The sequence below is a fragment of the Artemia franciscana genome, chromosome 7 (assembly GCF_032884065.1).
Source record: "Artemia franciscana chromosome 7, ASM3288406v1, whole genome shotgun sequence".
NCBI lineage: Eukaryota > Metazoa > Arthropoda > Branchiopoda > Anostraca > Artemiidae > Artemia > Artemia franciscana.
Genome location: NC_088869.1, coordinates 30,306,320 through 30,326,564, shown reverse-complemented (window position 1 = coordinate 30,326,564; position 20,245 = coordinate 30,306,320). Strand labels below are relative to the sequence as shown.

At 33.3% G+C, this 20,245-nt stretch overlaps 1 protein-coding gene across 4 annotated transcripts in view; it reads left to right on the top strand.

Annotated features, from left to right (window-relative positions):
- LOC136029146 (proto-oncogene c-Rel-like) overlaps positions 1-20,245 on the top strand; it is a 62,646-nt gene that overhangs the window by 34,305 nt on the left and 8,096 nt on the right. For 2 of the 4 annotated variants that reach the window (XM_065707240.1, XM_065707241.1), the window contains exons 5-9: positions 721-819; positions 1,192-1,313; positions 6,537-6,624; positions 10,503-10,589; positions 19,555-19,668. In XM_065707240.1, the coding sequence (XP_065563312.1) occupies positions 721-819; positions 1,192-1,313; positions 6,537-6,624; positions 10,503-10,589; positions 19,555-19,668 (510 nt within the window). Of the gene's footprint in view, positions 1-720; positions 820-1,191; positions 1,314-6,536; positions 13,983-19,554; positions 19,669-20,245 lie in introns of those variants that run through there. The other 2 variants (XM_065707239.1, XM_065707238.1) reach the window with 1 other exon arrangement.

Genomic DNA, 20,245 nt, shown 5'->3' with positions numbered 1-20,245 from the left:
TCGAAATTTTCATTCAAATTAGATTTCCACCGTCTTGCGAAAAGAATTCCTTATTGTTCTTCTTGTTTTTCATTTTTGTAATGGGTACAGACTAACTTTTTCTGGAACGTTCTTCCTCTCTACCATAACTTGCAAACTAAACAGACTAACTAGAGATAATATAAGACTAACCCCCACTTTAAGGAAATTTCACTTCGGTAACTGAAAAAAGTCCTTAACGAGTAATTCTTGAGGGTGACATTTATATGCATTTTTAGTTGATCGTGGAGGAACTGTTGGTAGCTAAAAACTAACTAAAATGGTCTTTATGCTCACCATAATAGGTACCTATGCAGCAGAAAGACTGTTTGGGGGCGTGCCACTATCTTAACCGCCGCCCCTTCCTTCCGCTACTGAAAGCAACTATATTTTCCACATATTTTGCCGGTTTTATCATTTCCCTTCGCCTACTCTTTGAGAAGACTGGCTTATTAAGGATTAAACTTTCGTGAGGCTTTAAAGATTAAACATAGTTTGCATCCATGTGTGTTAATAATAACTGTCTTTTAAAGTAAAGTTAGAAGACAATTGAATTTTCCGAACAATGATTCTGTAGAACTTGTACGTTTTATTTAAACCATTCTATTTTACATTATTAACCTACTTATTGTGCTCAACTAAATGCGGTTATCATTTCAGTCTTTTTGAACGCTAATATGTATTTGTCATTTTTTTTTTCAGAGGCAATGTGCGACTTGTTGATCAGCGATTTAAGTCAATACGCCGGTCCCTGTTCTGGTGGTCAAAGAGTTTTTCTTCTATGCGAAAAAATTGTTAAAGGTACGTTGCTTATTATTATATTTTTTCCGATAAAAATGATGAAAAGGAAAAAAGTGACACAAGTACTGGTAAACTAATATCATGAATCGCATGTTACATGCTTATACAGAAGGGGGAGAGGGGTAACCCCTTAAACTGGTTCTCAAGGCGGTCAATCCTTGTGCTATACCTGTTCTTCACTCTGTGGAAATGCCCCCCTCCCCCCCCCCCCAAAAAAAAAGAGAAGAGATTATACCTCTGGCGTTTTCAAGATGCCTATTTTATTAGATCTAATCTTCATTTCAGTGCTTCTGAAAAATTCTTATGTTTGATGAGAGAAGTAAATATCACCCGTATTTGTTTTTGAAGATTTTACTGACTTTACTTTTTCAGATGATATTCAAGTGAAATTTTATGACGATGAAGGATGGGAAGCCCTAGCGGAGTTCCAACATGCAGACGTTTGGAAGCAAGTGGCTATTAAATTCAAAACGCCCCCTTATAAATACCATGATGTATGCATACCCTTTTTGTTTCTCTAAGTAGGCCCCTTTCTTCCTTTGGTTTAAGCAAAATCATTTTTTTAACGAAACTGATTTATTAGCTTATTCTTGTGTAAGATTCTTGGTTAAATTGTTCTTAATGTTCAGATTTACTCTGACTCAGCAGATACGGTTTCAGTTCTAAAGTGAGATTCTATTTCGATTGTAAACAAGTTCTTTTCAGTATCAAAAAGTCGGTTCTAAATTCAAAGATCACCTTCTAATAGTATGTAAGTTACCCACAAGTTTTTTACTGCTCAGAAAGGAAAGAGTCGAATATATTTTAACAGAAATTTGATCTACTTTTACGTTAGAAAAATGTTACTTCTAATTTTCTTGTCCCAGGAGTTGAAGGATATCCAGGTAGCTACTCTTCATAAAGGGATCTTTGTGTTTTTTTTGGGAAGAAGGGCTGGGGACAGAAAGAAGACATGTTCTAAGATATCCTCCCTAATAGGAGAAATCTGTAAAAATGTCTCTTTTCCCTGGAAAACCCATTTATCGAAATAGCCTGCTTTAATGTAGACTTTTTCTGTTCAGCAAAAATAAATTGTGTTAGAAAGGATAATAAACTGGCCGATAAATTTGCAGGAGTTCCCAGGTTAATTGGACGATATTCATTATAGATTATAATGGTTTTTAGAATTTGGTCAATGAATAGTTAATAATCTGCCTCAGTGCAAGTCATGGAACAACGCCCTAAAATCGCGTATGAAATGGAAGAATTTTTTTTATATTCTAAATGTTTTCTTGATTTTTAATTTGATTATAAATCATATGATTAAGGACCAAATCCCTATTTTTTTAAGCAACAAAGCTTTAAGCAATGCTGGACTTTCTGTAAACTTTTATTTATTATTTTTTTTTCATTCTATTGGTTTTTTTAAATTTTATCTAAAGTAACTGTTGAAATTTCATCGAAAACTTGAGACTTTCATGGAGAGTATGGTCGTATTAGTCCTTATAGTTGTTTGGTACACAGAAAGGTACCTTTCAGGGAAAAGAAGAATACGATTCTTTCAGAAACCTTTCAGTTCTGTTCAAAACGATTTTTATTAACACCAAAGCTGAAATTTATATCATTTATATTAGAAATGAAAATTGGTCGGTATTTCAATTTAAGTTATTTTTATTAAAGGGAAGAAAAATACTGTTGTTGCAGTTTAAAACGAACTGCAACTTCCATTGTTTGTAACAAATCAACTGACTCAATTAACATAATATCTTTCTCAAAATATTGGGGTAAAAAATTAGTCTTTTTTAGCATTTAAGGATTTCACAGTGCTGTAAATATTGCTAAGTTGTTATTGATATTGATATTGATAATTATTTTTAATAATATTGATATTGATAATTATTGAATAATATTGATAATTGTAAGTGTCATGCTACGAAAATGAAAACTTGTGCAACTTCCTTTGTTCATAGAAAATTAACCGACTCAATCGACACTATTTCCTTTTAAAAATATTGAGATAAAATACTATTCTTTTTTAACATTTCTCTCCATTTTGAAATATTGATGTAAAAAGTAAAACTATTGTAGAGTGTGTGTGTGTGCTGTGGGAGGGGGTTAAATAACGTTTAGCATAGTTTTTGCTCGATTTTAGTTGTAATGGCGTTCTTTACTTTCATTTGAAAAACTTTTTTTAAGTAACTAATTTCTGTTCATTGTATAATTTACATAATGAACAGTAATAAGCTAAAGCTTTACTTTTGTATACATTACTATAGTAGTAGGAGCTTATTTAATTCATCAGCTTTGCACAAACAAAAAATACAGGATTAACAGATATATAAGGGAAGTGGCTGCTTTTAGTAACTCCCTCCTTAGACTGTTCAACTATTGGTGACAACAATCAAATTTCTGCTGAATCATAATCACGTCTCAAAACCTATAGTGTCCTCTGTATACAAATGTATTTCTTCAAATAAAGGGAGGCTACGGATAAATCCCTTTCCATTTTGATCTGAAAAACCCCTAATTGATAATTGAAAACTATGGGGCTAAAAATTGACCATTAAAGATTTTTTTTATTCCTTCTTCTTATGGAAAGATCTACTGACATTCCCCCTAATATATCGTTTGCAAGTATATAATAATTTATTGTGTTAGTATTGCTTAGAAGGCTGTCCTTTAATTTTTATTGACTGGATATTCGTCTTGGTAAATTTGTGCAACTGTTCCAGTATAGCCTATGTGGAAGGTTATGGAAGCAGCTTTTCAATAGTTCTAAGCCGATTGGCTGTCTCATAATTTTTGCTCGATTCATTGTTCTCCCTGTTAACGCCGAAATTTAGTTTTGCAGCAAAAGAAGAAGCGAAGTCGGTGCTTTGTTGCAGCATCATCTCTTTTATTACTTAAAAAGAACCCGAACTAAAATTGCCCTTCAAATAAGCCCTCTCGCCCTAGAAGAAAAAGTAAATACGCGCACATTCATTTCTTGGAAAAACGCACGTTATTTTATATAGGGATCTGGTTCTATTACATATAGGGGCTTAGACATATTGGGTCAGATTTTTTGAATGCGCGAAAAAATTCAACTTCTAGACTTCTGATTTCTGCTCACAAGGGTGGTTATTTGCTTTCCTTTTATTACAATAGAAGACTTGACTAAGCCATGGTCATCATGTGTAACTTTAATTTAATTACTTAATTTAATTTGTTTTTCAAGCGACATAAAGTCGTTTTTGTATCTTAAAAGATTAATTTATTTAGGACTTTACACACGGTGGAAAAAGGTATGACTTTAACCTGTATTTCTTTGTTTCCTTGCTTTTGTATTTATTTAATAGTCTTTGAAAACAAAGTACACATTGAGTGACAGAATACGTGAGTTTACGTTTCATTGTATGCTGCCTGAAAATAAACTGATAATAATTTTTAGATCATTTTGTTTCGCTTTTATTTATTTTTTTATTTAACTAACTCTCAGAATTTTAGACCGAATGAGCCTTCCTGTAATTTTGTACGACCATCTGATCTATATTATGACGCCTGAGGAAAATCTTAATGTAATTCTATATAAGTAATGTAATTTAAAGAAGTATAATTTTATGCAAGTAATATAGTTTAAAGAAGAAAATTTCCATTAAAGCAAGTCCTCAGTTGCTAACTATGAAAATTTTTCATAATTTCGCCCAAAATTAAATTTACAGCTTAATAACTCGTAAACAAGCAAAAATCTATGGATAGGCTTAGGGATCAAGTTTGATACATACTGGCGCTTTCTCTCAGTATGCTCCGGCTTATCACTGTACAAGGGACATCCTTTGTATAATTGACAGAGTGAACTTAGAATCGATCTAAGATGTACAGTAAAAAGGAACAGTAAAAATATTTCAAAATGTTAATAACATGTTTGTTTTAAACAACATATCGTAAAGACACCTCAAATAATGCAGTAAATTCGACGAAGAAAAGGAAGAAGAACCAAACGACATTTTTTTTATTAATATTAAATTGCATGTTTTTCATAATCTATGTTTGCCTTAGGTACAACACAGCTGTATTCTTATTTTTTGTTATTTGATTATTCTTATTCTTATTATTTTATTATTCTTACTATTCTTATTACTATTTTACTTATTATTTATTACTATTACTATTCTTATTACTTATTATTACTTATTACTATTTAACTTATTACTACTTATTACTTATACTACTTATTACTTATTACTATTATTACTATTTTGCTTATTACTATTATTACTATTTTGCTTATTACTATTACTATTCTTATTACTATACTTATTACTATACTTATTACTATTCTTATTACTATTCTTATTATTTGCCTTAGGTACAACACAGCTGTATTCTTATTTTTTAGTGGGAGGATAAGTACACTCTGCCGAAGCTTAGTGAGGTCGCATTATTATTCTAAGGAAATATAAGAAAATTTCCCAGGGTGGGAGGTAGGGGCTCAAAATTAAAAAAAAATTGAATTATACGGGTAACATCCGTAATTGGAAGAATTCCGAGAAAATTCTTCAGTTTTCCAAGTCCATTGCACTTCCTGGCTGAAGGGCGAAGAAATGGAGATCAGCACCGCCGGTACGGACTGTAAAGTCTAATGCCGTATCCTTTACCTTTTTTATCCTTTACCTTAAGTTGATGGGCAATTTAAAAGGAGTATATAACTTGAGATGCCTTAGACGCTGTTTCAGCAAATCTTTCCTTCGGTTTTTGCTCACTTCAGCTCTTGTTTTTCTTTTAGCTTTGTCTCGGTTCAAGTTGCTTTTTCTTATTATGCATCTTAGTTAATTTCAATGTTAAACGCTAAGAAACTTGTTAAACGTAATAAGATAAGACATATTAAAAAAAAAAAAAAAAAATCAATAATACAAACTCAAAACCCCACAAAGGCTCCATTAATAATAAAAAATCTTGATAATTTACGATTGTCAACATTAGAATAAGACTAAATCCGTATTTTGCCAAAATAAGGCTGAGGTAATATGATCAGTAGATTTAGTACATAGAATAAATAGATAATAAAATGATTACTTTTGAAATAATAAACATTTTATTCGTTTTTACATAAATTAGCGGTTCTTTATAATGGTAATGTTTGCAAAGGAAACATGTTGGTAATGCCTTCAAAATTTTCACTTTTTGTTTTTACATTTCATTGTTTTTAATTAAGAAAGAATGGCCTAGATTTCAGCCCTCCCCACACCATATTTGTAAAAATTCTAATAATATATATAATAAAATATATATATATATATATATAATAAAATAGATAACAAAATGATTACTTTTGAAATTATGAACATTTTACTCACTTTTACATAAATTAGCGGTCCTTTATAATGGTAATGTTTGCAAAGGAAACATGTTGGTAATGCCTTAAACATTTTCACTTTTTGCTTTTTCGTTTCATTGTCTTTAATTAAGGAAGAATGGCCTAGGTTTCAGCCCCCCCACACCATATTTGTAAAAATTCTAATAAATATATTTTTCAGTAAGGAAACTTTTTCTTATTTAGACCCATCCCCTCAATGAGTTGGACCTCCTTGAAATGTCTGCGTCGGTCTTTTCGCAGTACTTGCCTGCTTTAGCTGTACTCATGGCGCTACCGATTGTAGTATGTTAAAATGTATTTTTTTTTCTTATAGAGGTGATAACAAAAGTAAAGCGTTGAATCTGCGGTTGTGTCTATTTTAATTTTTTCTTTTATCTTACAGAGAAACGGAACTGTTCATATTCAGTTGGTAAGACCATCGGATGGTGCTGTAAGTGAATCACGGCAATTTCACTATTATTCAGTCCCAGGTACTTATTTTGATCCAAGTTTTATGGATGATCCCTGTTATGATGGCAATGAGAGTGAGTACTCAGAGTCCGAGTCATCACTGGACTGTTCAGAGGCTGGCTCGGTTCTAAACATGAATCAGTTTTCAAATCCACTTTATGAGTCAGTTCAGCCCAAACGTGTTGATATAGCGATACAGTGTTTATTATTAAACGATAAAAGTAATGAAATAGGGTCAGGAGACAATCATACCTTACAAAATTGGAAAGTTTTCGGTTTGAATAGTAATGGCCACGATTCTCAAAGAATTTCGGTTGCTTCTAGCTTTGTTGGTGATCAGCGGGAGAGCTATCTATCGGAGGATTTAAATGAAGTTCTGTCCATGGCTGGATCTTACCATTCAGAAATGAATGGGTCAATTTGTGGTTCTACAATGACTTTGAATAATCGTTTGTCCCTTGCTGGTCGATCTGATGCCACTTTTGACGATAGGCCTCTTTCAGTTATTTCAATAACTTCGGAATGCCACCCCCAAATAGATGACTTTAATAGGTCGACCATAAGCTTAAACCAGAGACTTTCATTGGCTGGGCAATCAGTTGTAACATTTTCTGATGTAAACTCTCAAAGATCTTCGTTAGCTTCTGAACGTTCTGATCTCCATCTAAAGCATTCAGATTCAATGGGATCTTTGAATAACAGATTGTCGAATATTGATTCAGCGCGTGATTCCTTCCTCTCAGATTTTCTTGAATCCCAGCGTAACTCGCTTTCTTCTGAAAGCAGTTTGCATGATCGACTCAAATTAATTGATGCAGCTGATTCAAGTGAAGGCTCGGATATGCTTGAAAAACATTTAGCTCATCTTGAATCTATCAAATTGGAGGATTTTGACGATGCTAGGACTTACTCCAGCTATCAAATGGCTATGAAGGATCCAATGATGGTTGATTCTGACGAAGGAGATATTTATGACAACCCATTTGATGGTGTCCCTCCGCTGCCACCTAAATCTTTTAAAGATATTCCAGTAGCACCACCGAGGACAACTTCAGTGACTGAAAAGACTCCGCCCTTACCACCCCGCAAATTTAAAAAAATAAATCAACCTCTCCCTCGGCCACCTCCTGATGCTTTCAGATCAGCTCTAATGAAAGCACAAGACGCATTGAAAAAAGCGTTACAGGGGAAAGGAATGGGCTCTAAAAGTGTATCAAAAGCCAGTATTTCTTCCAGGAAGTTGGGTGGCATAAGAGTGTCTGATGAGCCTACGCCAACAATTGAACACAAAACTGTGTCAGATATTATTTTAGCGTACGAACCAATTGGCGACAAATCAGAGAATAAGCAGCCGGGGGCTATTCAGGGGGGTCCCACTATCTCTCCAAATGGATTATTCAGTTATCAAGAAATTTATTTAGATTCAATACTTGATAAAGCATCAACATCAAAAATAGAATCGGATGCTATATACGGCCTTGTGGAAATTATAAAAAACAAAAATCCAGAATTTCCATCAGACCTGTTTGATGATCTAAATGACCTGACCGAGGCTGAAAATTACGCACTTTATACTACATTAGCTCCTTTGGCAACCATGTCGGAGTTTGATGAATCGGAAACAATGTCTATGTTGTATCAAGAGCTAATGGCAGTCCGAAATCAAGCTTTGAGACAAGTAAATGAAAGCGAAGAATTGTCTTTTTAAGGTGTCCTCTTACTTTTATTGTTTCGAGTGAACCGGAGCCTCCCCCGCTGATTAGTGGAACAAAAAAAGAACTGACACAATGAATAACTTGATAATATCTTGAAGTAAATAAATCTTAATATTGCAAGTAACCTTAGCCTAACCCATTGACTGAATTACCATCGTTTTCAAATTTCTGCTGTTTCTGTTACCTTTTTTGTGAGGTTTGCGCAATTTAAATATTTAGCAATTGTCTTCGGAAATCATTTCTATTATTATTTCATGCGTATATAACACGTTGACTGTTTTTTGGAGAATCTCCAACCATGACTGACCCTTCATTCGTCATTTCATATGTCACTTCTATGATGTGACCTTCATACGTCATTTCTATCATTTTTTCATGCATATATAACACGGTGACCGCTTTTTGGAGAGTATTCAACATTCGATCCCTCCTCCCTAAGTATAAATAAATATTTAGGTAAACCGACTAGTCATTTTATTATTAGCTAATAAACGCAGCTACTTAAGCTAGATTTATTCTACTATAAATATATAAAACAATAGACACTGATCTGTTCTGATCTAGCTACTTAATACTTGGCTAAATATTGTGCATAAATTATTCACTAGGTAAAATCTAGCGTGCTAAAGCTTCCTAAGTAAAGTTTCAAGCTTCTTCTGCTTTTGTCCGAAAGTTGAGTTCTTCTCCTTCTGACTTCTAACACTAAATCTTGCCTTTTTTTGCCGGAAAAAAGTATTTCAATAAAGTCAGTCTTAAAATAAAGTCAATAAAGTCAGTGACTTTTGATTAAAATATGTCTTGTTCCGTTACTAATTTGAAACCGTTTTGAGGTGTAGCACGGTTTTCATGTTTAAGATTAAGTTTGACTGGCCCTTCTTCTATTGTCGCAAACCTGAAAAAGATCCATAAGAAGAGCGAAAAAGAAATCTTTTAAGCAATATAAAATCTATAAGAAAAGGTAGCTTTAATGATGAGGGTTTAATGAAGTTGTCTACAACAGATACTGAGATATATCTTATTTAGTTGGTAATTTTACGAAAAACATTTTAGCGAGGTCCTGCATTTCTAGTGAGAAATTAGTTCAATTGTCCACCTCACATATATGATAATATAACGATGGTATATTAGTATGATTCAATGTATTATGCGATTGGACAATACCACTTACTATATGTACGAATATATTGAGACCCCGCAAAAATACATTTGACTTGTGAAGTTTTTAAAATATAAAACGTTGATTTAAAAGTTTAATAATTTGGCTTTAATCATGGTTGCAGTATTCGCTACAGCCTAGTAAAGAATTAAGTTCAGCCCGTAGTGACCAAAAATTAAACGTTTCTTGAAAAAAAAAATTGTCAAGTGGAATGAATTGCCAATGATAGACTGGATTTCGATTAACCTTAAACGGTCAAAGCTTGTTTTGAAAAAAAGATTAATGATAATTTTGACAGCCTAGTAAAGAATTAAGTTCAGCCCATAGTGACCAAAAATTAAACGTTTCTCGAAAAAAAAAATTGTCAAGTGGAATGAATTGCCAATGATAGATAGGATTTCGATTAACCTTAAACGGTCAAAGCTTGTTTTGAAAAAAGATTTATGATAATTTTGAACGGTCGAAAATGTCAGACCGAAAAAAAATATACACAATTAGAATCGCCATTGTCGAAAATCCCGTGCAAGGAACTTATAGCTTACTTAAGGAGCCCCCCACATTGAACAACAAGGAAAATCACTTTCTTTGTATGGGTAGTAACACTATGTTATCTTTTTTATGTTTAAAGTTTGATCTGTTAAGTTCCTTCAAATAAATGAAAAAAAGGCGGATAAGGGATGTAGACAACAAAAGAGGATTGTTGACTGATTATTATCCATTTGGATAATATTGAGAGTATTCTAAAAGGTGAACCTATTACATTCTTGTCAGGAAAACCGGACAATCACATTATATATTAGAAAAATTTGAAACACCGTGTTTCATGGTCTATATTCGTATCACTATAAGTGAAATGAACACATGATATTGACCAGTGGAGGTCATGACGAAGCATAAGAATATAAGCTAGGTTTAAAAATTAAAAAACACTTCTAGAGTTGTTCATATTGAAGTTTTGAGGCAATTTCATCATTGAGTGCTATGAATTACGTGTATGTTTACTGATCGTTTTGTATATTTTTCCAAGAGGAGATTAGCATGGAGCAACGAATTCGGAAGCATCCTCGTATGACAAATGAGAGTCATTTGACAGACTTTGTTGATTTTAATCAAGGTAGATTGAACATTATCATTTATGGGCTTTTTTCTTTGCTTTTGGTGTTGGTTTCTTAGATATATTTCATAGCGTCATAGAATATTTAAGGAAGCTGGAGAACTTAAATGGTTTTTGTTGCAAAAAATAACGTCATTAGTTTCTTGTTGGAAGCTAAAAAGTCCTCGCGTTTCTTTTGCATTAACGGCACGTTGATAAATTTTTCTTTTTTTTTTGTAAAAAGAAAGGAGATATCCATTTTTCGTCTTAAATTGCTCCTTTTCTGGCTGCTTTTTGGTCCTTAAAGTGTGTACTTACCATCCACACTATATCTGATTGGTCCCAATTTTTTAAATTTAGTTTCACCGGCATTTGGGAGCAATGTCTTTGAGATCGATGAAGGATTAACTGGGTTTTTTAAAATGAAAACTTATTCCATAGGCTGTCTATTTTTTGCCATTAGGATGATGAGGTGATATTCAGCGAGCATATGTCGCCTGTTATATTTTAACCTGCGACAATGACATCTATGCTATGATATGAAAATTAAGCTACATAAAAACAAAACATTCTTGATCGAAGTAATTTTTGCTTGGATTTTTTATGTTAAATCAACGCCAAATTAACGTTGTCTCTTCAATTCATATATGAATAGGAAATACGATAGGAGACAAATTAGACAGGACTTATGAGATTGATGCTAATCTGGTACTTGAAATACTAGTTTTATCGATCACTGAAAAGTACTTGGTGTCACAAACAGAAGAAATTGAGAAATTGAAATTTTTTCTTGTCTGTATATAAATTCAATTTAGCCTCGGAATCGGGGGAGATAGTTCAAATATGTTGATCAGACTTTTTCGTTTTGAAGTTTAAACAATGTTTTTAAAAAATTAATTTGGTTATCTAGACAATATCTTATTATTCTAAAAATATTGATTGCTTATTTTTCTCGGAATTGGACATTTAACTTGTATTTTTCTTCTTTCAAACATGTACAGATTCTAAGGGAATCTCTTTTTTAACACGCTCCGCTTTTGAAGCCCACTTGAAAAATACGCTATTTTGGATACCTATATAGTTTGATAAATTAACGAAAAATACTACCCCCTCCCCCCTTCTAGGATTCTGGATGGGGCAAAGAAACACAAATTGCTATGAAAGGTGATTAGTAGGTCAGGCTGTGTCGCCTTTTATTAAGAAGGGGAGTTGGATCCACTAAAGATAAATGATAACGATCTTGAATTTAATTATCCCTCCGTCTAGCGTTACTTTTAACGTATTGAGAATAAGGAGATGAGAATTTTGTAATAGATCAATCTATAACTTTTCCAACTCTCGTTGTATGGGGTATTAAAATTGCAAAAGCAGCTGCTCGTTCGGATATTATATTCAGAATTTTGTAAACAAAAAAAAGAAAAGAAAAAGAAAATCGACTGAAAGTAAGGAGCAACATTAAAACTTAAAACACAAAAATTATTCTTTATATGAAGGGGGTTGTCCCTTCCTCTAGCCTTACTCTTTTCGCTGAAATCTCAAAGCTGTGTAAAAGTATTTCTCATTTAAATTCAATGGACCTAATGTTTGAGTAGTCACAGAGATGTCCACAGGGAGAAAGCTTTCGCCCAAAAGCTTAGTAACTACTATAGGGCGAAATTTTACATAATGCTCACGGAGATCCCGCTCAGCGGGGGAAAATTTCGAGGGAAACCAAAATTCTGTATTATAGAGTTTCTGTTACTATTGATCCGAGTCTTTCCTTACTTACAGTTCGTTACCGCGAATTATTTGATAAATGCCAAATTCTGCTCTTAAAAGCTCGTCGACGCTACTCTATCATAAGAAGATGGAATCATAAGGGGACAAGGAACTGGTGTGAAACTAAGAGAGGTTGCTAATACTAAAACCAAGAGAGGGTGCTAATTATGACGCCAGGAACTGGCGTCATAATTTAAAATGATGACGGACCATAGTAGCTACAATAAAAAAAGGAATCAATGACTTTCCAGAAACTTGACCTGTAATTAATCATGTCTTACTGACTTATATTTGATTGTTGAATTCTGTGTACTTTGTTTAAATTTTTTATTTTTAAACAGTTGAAGCTGATATAGTTTTTATGCTTTAAAGATAGTTCAACTAACTATGGTAACTAGTGTGGAGCCAAAATGGTAAGAAAGAAGGAGCCAAATATATACGAATATGTAAATCCTGGAATTAGTATAATTGACTAACGTAAAAGGTTCAAACACCCTCTAACATTTGTTTTGAGGATTTTGTTCAATTTTCATGGATATAGAGGTTAATCTGTTCCAAGCCTGTCTATCCAAATGTCAAAATACATTTATTTGAACTAAATTTAAATGGAATGGGAGACGGACTTTATGCGAAACTATGGTACGGATTTTGACGGACTTCACGTCAAATATATATGCATAAGGAAGGATAGAGTGTGTGATCCGCTAAAAACCTGCTTGTTGAGAGATTGAAAGCCTTAAGAAAGTCTCCTCAGCTTTCCAAAGCTTTAATACTCGTATGTGTGCCTATGCTTGGATATATTTACGTACTCGTGTATTTTCATTGTGTATGTATATTTGCTGTTTTTCTCATGTTCACACAGAAAGCTTAGAAAAACACGCCATTTCACCCTCCTTATAAGAGGTTGCCAAAACTGCTTTGTAAATTCGTAGTCAATAGCTTTTTAAATCTATTTTGAGCATAATTATTGTTTCCGATGAATTGTTGTTTTGCTAGCTTTAAATTTTACTTAAGCTCATAAAAGTTATTCATGCTTCTGTTCATTTTCAACTTTTGATAAATAATTTCTAGTCTTAGATGCATATGCTACTATTTCCCAAAAAACTTTAGAAAACTCTCCCCCTAAAGAACAAGCTAGGTCCAAAGATTGCTCTAGTTTAGCTCTTAAATTCTTAAAACTCGATGAATCATTTCTCTCTTGGACCTTTCTTTGTCTCTCTGTGGCAGACATGTGGATTGTACTCAAGAGTAGAAAACAATGTGATTTGCCAAATATGACTGAATCAGCAACCACATTTAAACCAAATATTCAGATATAATCCTAATTACCCCCCCTCCCTTTTTTTACGGAAAACAGTTAGTAGTATCTAATTGCAGATTCCAACGTGTTTATTGTAGAATTATAATCATATTTTCTGATTTTTGATTTGGGCTAGTTGGTTATTGAATGCTTCTGTGCTTTATTTGATAAGATTACCAAGCTAAAAATGCCATTATAAGGGAATATCGAAAAGGGACAATGCTAGTAATTGTTTATATATTTTGCTTTTGCTTGGTTTCTTGATCTATTTATGTATCTATGTATTTTGGTCTTTATTTGATGCTTTTTGGTAGTGTTGTTGAGACCTCTTTTGAGCAATAAACATGTTAAACACTTATCTTCCTATCTTTAAAGCTAATTTAGTAGTACGTTGCTGTCATCCAGGGTTGCCATAAAAATTTTATCATTAAAATGGTCTCAAAACCGGTCAAAAAGGTACTCATTTAGCTATCTGGTCATTTACTAAACTTACGGTTTTTCATTCACAATCTAGATAGCTATCTTTGATGTACCGTTCACAATTCCGATTGTTGAAGAAAATGGTTGGATGGTAGTTATACGAAGTAGCTTTTCAAACGTCTAATACTTTTAGTATTTTGCTATTTCATTTCCTATTATGATTTTACCGCATTCAATCTACTTTGCTGCTTCCTCGAAGTTTAAAATGTTGCGGAATTTCTGATAATCTGGTTTTAAAATCTTTTATCGTTAATAAGATGGTTGATTTTGATTATGGAACAATAATTTTTTTTTTATATATATATACCGAACTGTCAATGAAAAGGGCCTTTTATTTTCTCCTTATATAAATATGAGAACTTTTCATTGACGATAGGAATTTGAAACTGACCTGTATTCTAAATTTTGATTCTTTGTGGACTCTCTAATATTGAGAACATGGTTTTCGCTGAAAATCCTATATTCTGATTCTAATTTGGATTGAGAATTGGCAGTGTTACTACAATTTCTTGGGAATCAAAGATGTAATCTAAAAAATAATGTGCAAAACTGAATATGATAATTCGAAACTCTTAGAAAATAAGTTAAACAAATTAGAATAGTCAATGGAAAAACAAACATCAATAAAGAAAAGTCAACTTTTTATTTCGAAATTTCGTCAGAAACCAATTTCATCGATATTCGAATTACTGAATGCTAGTGTATGAACTACCTGCTAGACTGTGGAAATGAAAATTTTTATTCTTATTCCAATCGAAAGTTGAGATTACCAATTAAAAGCCTTATGATTATTTTGTATTTTTTGCGCAAAAAATTAAGCCATATTGTCACAAGCCTCATGGTTTTTGCAGGATGCTCGGATAAATTTGTTGACTTGATATCGCTGAAAAATATAACGAAAAAAAAGTGGTAAAAGATATATAAATGAATTTCTTCTTAATATAGAAGAAATAATTGAAAATTTATCTGTAATACTTTGGTTCTTTTTAGTAGTTATAGTAAAAATCACTTGTTCCAAATCAAATACAAATAATAGCAATGATAATCATCAGCAGCACATCATAAGTTAAGCCTAAGTGGCTCTACTACTGAACAAGGACCACTATAATGATAAAAAAATAAAATAATAATGAAGGAAATGAAGCAAAAATGTTCAAGTGAGATAAACCTAATTGACCCCAAATACATACTTAAGACTAGATTTCATGATCCAGAACAACAGTTTTCTCTTTTTTCTTCTGAAATGCTGACTTGAAAAAAAATGAACTTGTTGTCCAAAAACTAAATTAGAAATATATAAATAAAATCATTTAATGGATAAATGGCAACCTTGCTTTTGATCGTTCTTAGCAATACTGCTATGAGATGACTTTTTCGTACTGTTTCCGATTTGGAGCTTTTGGTCCACCAAAATTATTCATATAGCTTGTAATTTTAAGTTGACATACTATAATGGTGCCACATTTTCTAGATTAGTACTCGCGTAGAACTTTAATTTTGCCTCCTTTCTTTATCTAAACACCTCTGGTGGTAGCTCATAAGTACCAAATCTGGTATAGAAATTACGCCGAAAACCAAAGAGGTATTAGCATTAATAAGTGGGGAAGTCTTTGTTCTTCCTTTTGTTTACTCCTCTTTCTCGGGTGTAGTGTGCAGTACAGAAAATCATCTTTGATGAAAGGTAAAAAGGTTCTAATCTATAAAGAGCATTTGGAGAGGAGACGGCTGTTTCACTGTAAAATTTCAATGGTATTGTCCCTTTTCTGTATTTAGCATGCCTTTTAGATTGAATGCCATTTTCTTTTACTCTATCGAACTACCTAAGTCTCATTTAACTCTTAGCTTTTTATTCTAATATTTAGAGGCATCATTTAGACATACTGCTTTCCTTCTACTATCTTTAATATCAGTAATGCCGATAGTGTTAATTTATGTTGCTTTTTATTATTCATAAATTTTGTGTTATTTTAGAAACACTGAAATATAGTATGTGGGTGAAGTATAAACTATACGCAGGGTTTTTGGGTGGTTGGTTGCATCCGTTGGAACAGCTGATAAAACTCATATTATATTTTAGGTATGGATAAATTTTAACATGTTTTTTTTTTAACCTTAGACTATAGAGTGAATTATTTAGATCATATAACTTTAGTTAAACTATAATAAAATGTATTCCATTGTGCAATCAAAACTTTCAAAGTGTAATTAGATTAGTTTATTACTAACAATAATTGCAACTATAACAATTGCCCTGCCTCCCTAACACTATGTTGGAGGAAATTCCACACTTTTTAGTCTAAATGATTTAAAAATATTGAAAGATACAATTTATTAAGACATTGGTGAATTAAATAGCAGCCTGGTAACCACGGATTCATCCTACGTCCAGAACTGTATAGTTCTTAAAACATTCGACTGTATTATTTAAAATTCTAAAATAACGAATCAAGCAAATAGCATCATTCTGTAGAATTGAACTGATCTAAAATTCATTTAAAAGTTGCTAGCCTATAAGACACAACCATGAAATGTAGAAGCATTTATGATTTCATCATACAAAAGGAGCAAAACCCGGTTTGCTAAACAACTTCGAGTCTCGGCACAATACCGAAAGCTCGAGCAATCTCAGAAGCAACCATATAACTGTAGCGTTTTTAAGATGAATTATGGTGGATGTAAAACCCTAAATATCTCGAAAGATCAACTTGTTGCACCAAGACGTTAGAAAATAAAAAATCTACCGCGAAGGTCAGCTGGTTTTCTAATCCCAGTGAAAACCATAAAATTCGTCTTGTTCATTGCCAATTTACTGCCAACTGCCAATTTACTCACACTTGTAAATATATGAAATCTACTTAAAACGGAAGTACCAGGGAACCGGGCTTCACTCAGTTAAGCAAGTTTTAGACATAAAACGGTGTCTGGCATATCCCTCATCCATTGAAATTTCCCTCAAAGTATTCCCCTCAAAGAAATTTCCCCGGGAAAACCCGAACATTTCCACGGAAAATCCCCCGGACAACTCCTTCCTCGAAATTCTCCCCCTGAGTAAAATTGAGCAGCCAAATGGAGACTAAAATAAATGACAATAATGAAGAAAAGAAGGGATTCTGGAATATTTTACCTATATTCCAAAATACAGGTAGAATATAGGATTATTTTTTATATTTTATTGCTTTTAATTTCTGGTTTCTTGTTTGTGGGGATGGGGAAGGGGTTGTGATAATTTCATGGCAGGGTAAGATGAAGGTTAAAGAAATCAACTTGTTTGCCTATTTGAAATACCACGGACCGAGCATCGCTCGGCGAAAAGTAAAACAGTTTAGTTTAAGAGCTTGAAATCCCATTTTTCTTTTATTCGGCAAACCTTTTTTTATATTTTACTGTCAGATTCTTTTATATTATCGCCAATCAATTAAATTATAATATGCTTTTTAAAATGTTTAGCACAATCCCTCACCTTCATCAATATTTATTATAACTGCTCCATGTATTTGTGACATCATTCATATGAAAGATGTTGGAAAAATTTGACTATAGAAAAATATTTCAATGAAAAATAGAGTCGAAAAATACTATAAGAGTCGAACTGGCGATTTTCGAAGTGGAGGCCGACGTGTTATCTATTGTGCCAAGCAGATTTGTACACACTACTAAAGAAAACAAAGCGATAACAAAGGCATATGAATGGAAAATGTATATTACTCATATGAAAAACGTTGCTCAAAATTAAGCTTTTAAGCAAATTTTGCCGAAGTCATGACCTATCTAGTCGTGACAAGGCAATCAGGGGAGCGAATAGAGAAAGCGATTTATGTGTCGTCTGTGAATAGTGTGGAACAAGCGCCACGTCATCATATCTATGTAAATTACAAATTTACAAATTAGAAAGTCACAAAGAAGCTGAACTGCATTTGTCGTCAAATGGCATTTTCGAAACCTAAATTGAGTATCGCTTATCAATCCAAATGTTGTTACATGCTGGTAGAGATGGGGTTAACCACTTTTCTAATAGCTTAGAAAGCAACGAATGAATTGAACTTAGTCTTCAGCTATCTAATTCCAGCCCGGATCCGTTTTTGTGACGGAAATGAATTTGGCTGCCTTCATCCTTTGAGGAAGATACCAATTTCTAAGGAGATGTTCACAATGTGAAGATTGCATGGTAAAATGCTGGTCAGAACTGACCTGAAAGTACAAATATTCACTTCATTCATCCCGGCTCAATTGAAAGTATGCTTCTTATGGATCTAAACAGTTCACTTGTGCATCCCTCAAGCTGGAAGGGAGGTCCTTCATCCCTGCCGTCTTTAAACTCGTGACTTCCAAGTGACTTTGCCCTGTTTACGTTCCTCCTGAACAGAACCAATATTTATATTCATCCCAATCTGTTTGGCCAATTTTAGAAAAGGCCCTATCAAATTTTTTTTGCTACCTGAGTGGACTGTAGACCTTGAGACTTGCGGTGAAAAATTTGGTGTAGAATCCAAATGCCAGTATTCACCTTTTATACTTTTTATTGGAATTCCGCAAAGCACATCACCAACGGATTACACTGGCCTTGAAGCTTGTGCATGTCTTGTGTCAATATGTACAAATTCTTTAAAGCTTAATTTAACCTAAAGCAAGCTGTGTATTATTACGACTGGGGTGTCTTATTAAATAAAAGCGATTCTATACTATTGGGAGACCGACCTCCACCCCCTCACTAGCCAACATATCGAAAGGAATATTATGTTTTTTTCATGTTTCTCTATAATTTTCCTGTCTTTTTTTTTGTTATGGTTTAGACAGACTTTGGGCCGTCGAAACAAATTCCCTCATATGTGCGTGATAGGATTTGGCATATCTTGTAAAAGAATTCAAAGTGCTTTATAGGTTTCGTTTTATTTATGTATTTCATCGTAAAACATAGTTTGAAAAGCTTCTACCAATACAAAAGCTCTCTGATGACTATCGATGAATTCTTTTTTTTTGCTTGATATCCTTAACCCAAATTTTCTGCATTGATGTTGCATGTGATATCGGTACTGTTTTTACCACGCTCTCCATATTTGGTTGCACCCAAAACGAAAGAGTGTATAGTCCGTACTTTCATTTTCAAGAGAAAAGTTAAGATTTTTTGCTTTCACGAATTATATTCTAGAATTTGTAAAAATCAGCATTGTGTAAAATTTGGAGCTGTTAGCTGAAAACTTTGCCTAATTTTGACATGAACTGAATTATAAGTAGTCTTTGAATTAGATATGCGGATGTATTTTCCGTTCCAATATTGAATATGAAGAGAAGTCAAAAACGAATTATTGGGATATTTCTCGCTTTCTACCACGTTTTTGAAAAAACAAAATGTGGGTTACACTCTTTTGTTTTGGTTACGACGATATCTACTTCAGTTTTTCTTTTAATGAGCCATTGGATTTACTTGTTTGTCTTCTTTTTTTGTTTAAGGTCCCATGCAGCTGCTGCAGCAGGGGGTAAATATTTGTGTTGGAGATCAAATTGACGAACGTGTTATTAGACATGGTGCAAGACCTACAGCTCGTGTGAAAAAGGAGCCTGTCGGTAAGCCTTTTTATTTTATGATTTCCCTTAACGCAACTTCTAGTTATATTTACTTACCGAAGCATAGAATCCGCTTTTTTCTTTTATAATTGATATGCGTTCAGGCCATTTATTTAAATTTGTCGACGTAATCGAATTAAAAAATAACATCTGGATGGGTAGCATATTACAAATAATAAGTGATGGGCCATCAAGAATTATGGTTTTTGCCATCCATTTGGGACAAATGAAGAGCAGAACGTCTTCAAATTGGATGTGAAATGATCCGGGTTGCAGCAGTAGCGTACAACCTAGTAAGAGACGAAGTAATGCAATAACCCATAACTCCTGAAAATAGTGTCAAGTCGAAACACAAAGCACTCTATGAGAACCGCCTTGTCCGAAGCTTTTAAATAGGAAACTTACAGTCTCTTGGCTTTCACAACACAGAAAATATGTCGGCTTGAAAAACGAGAAAAGTGGCTTGAACGACGATATTCTGCATCAAAGGAATCTTTTTTCCGATATTTCCCCTCAGCTTGCAGGGCACTGGAAGATCATACAGAGCTGTTTAACGACTCATTTGAAAGAAAAATGA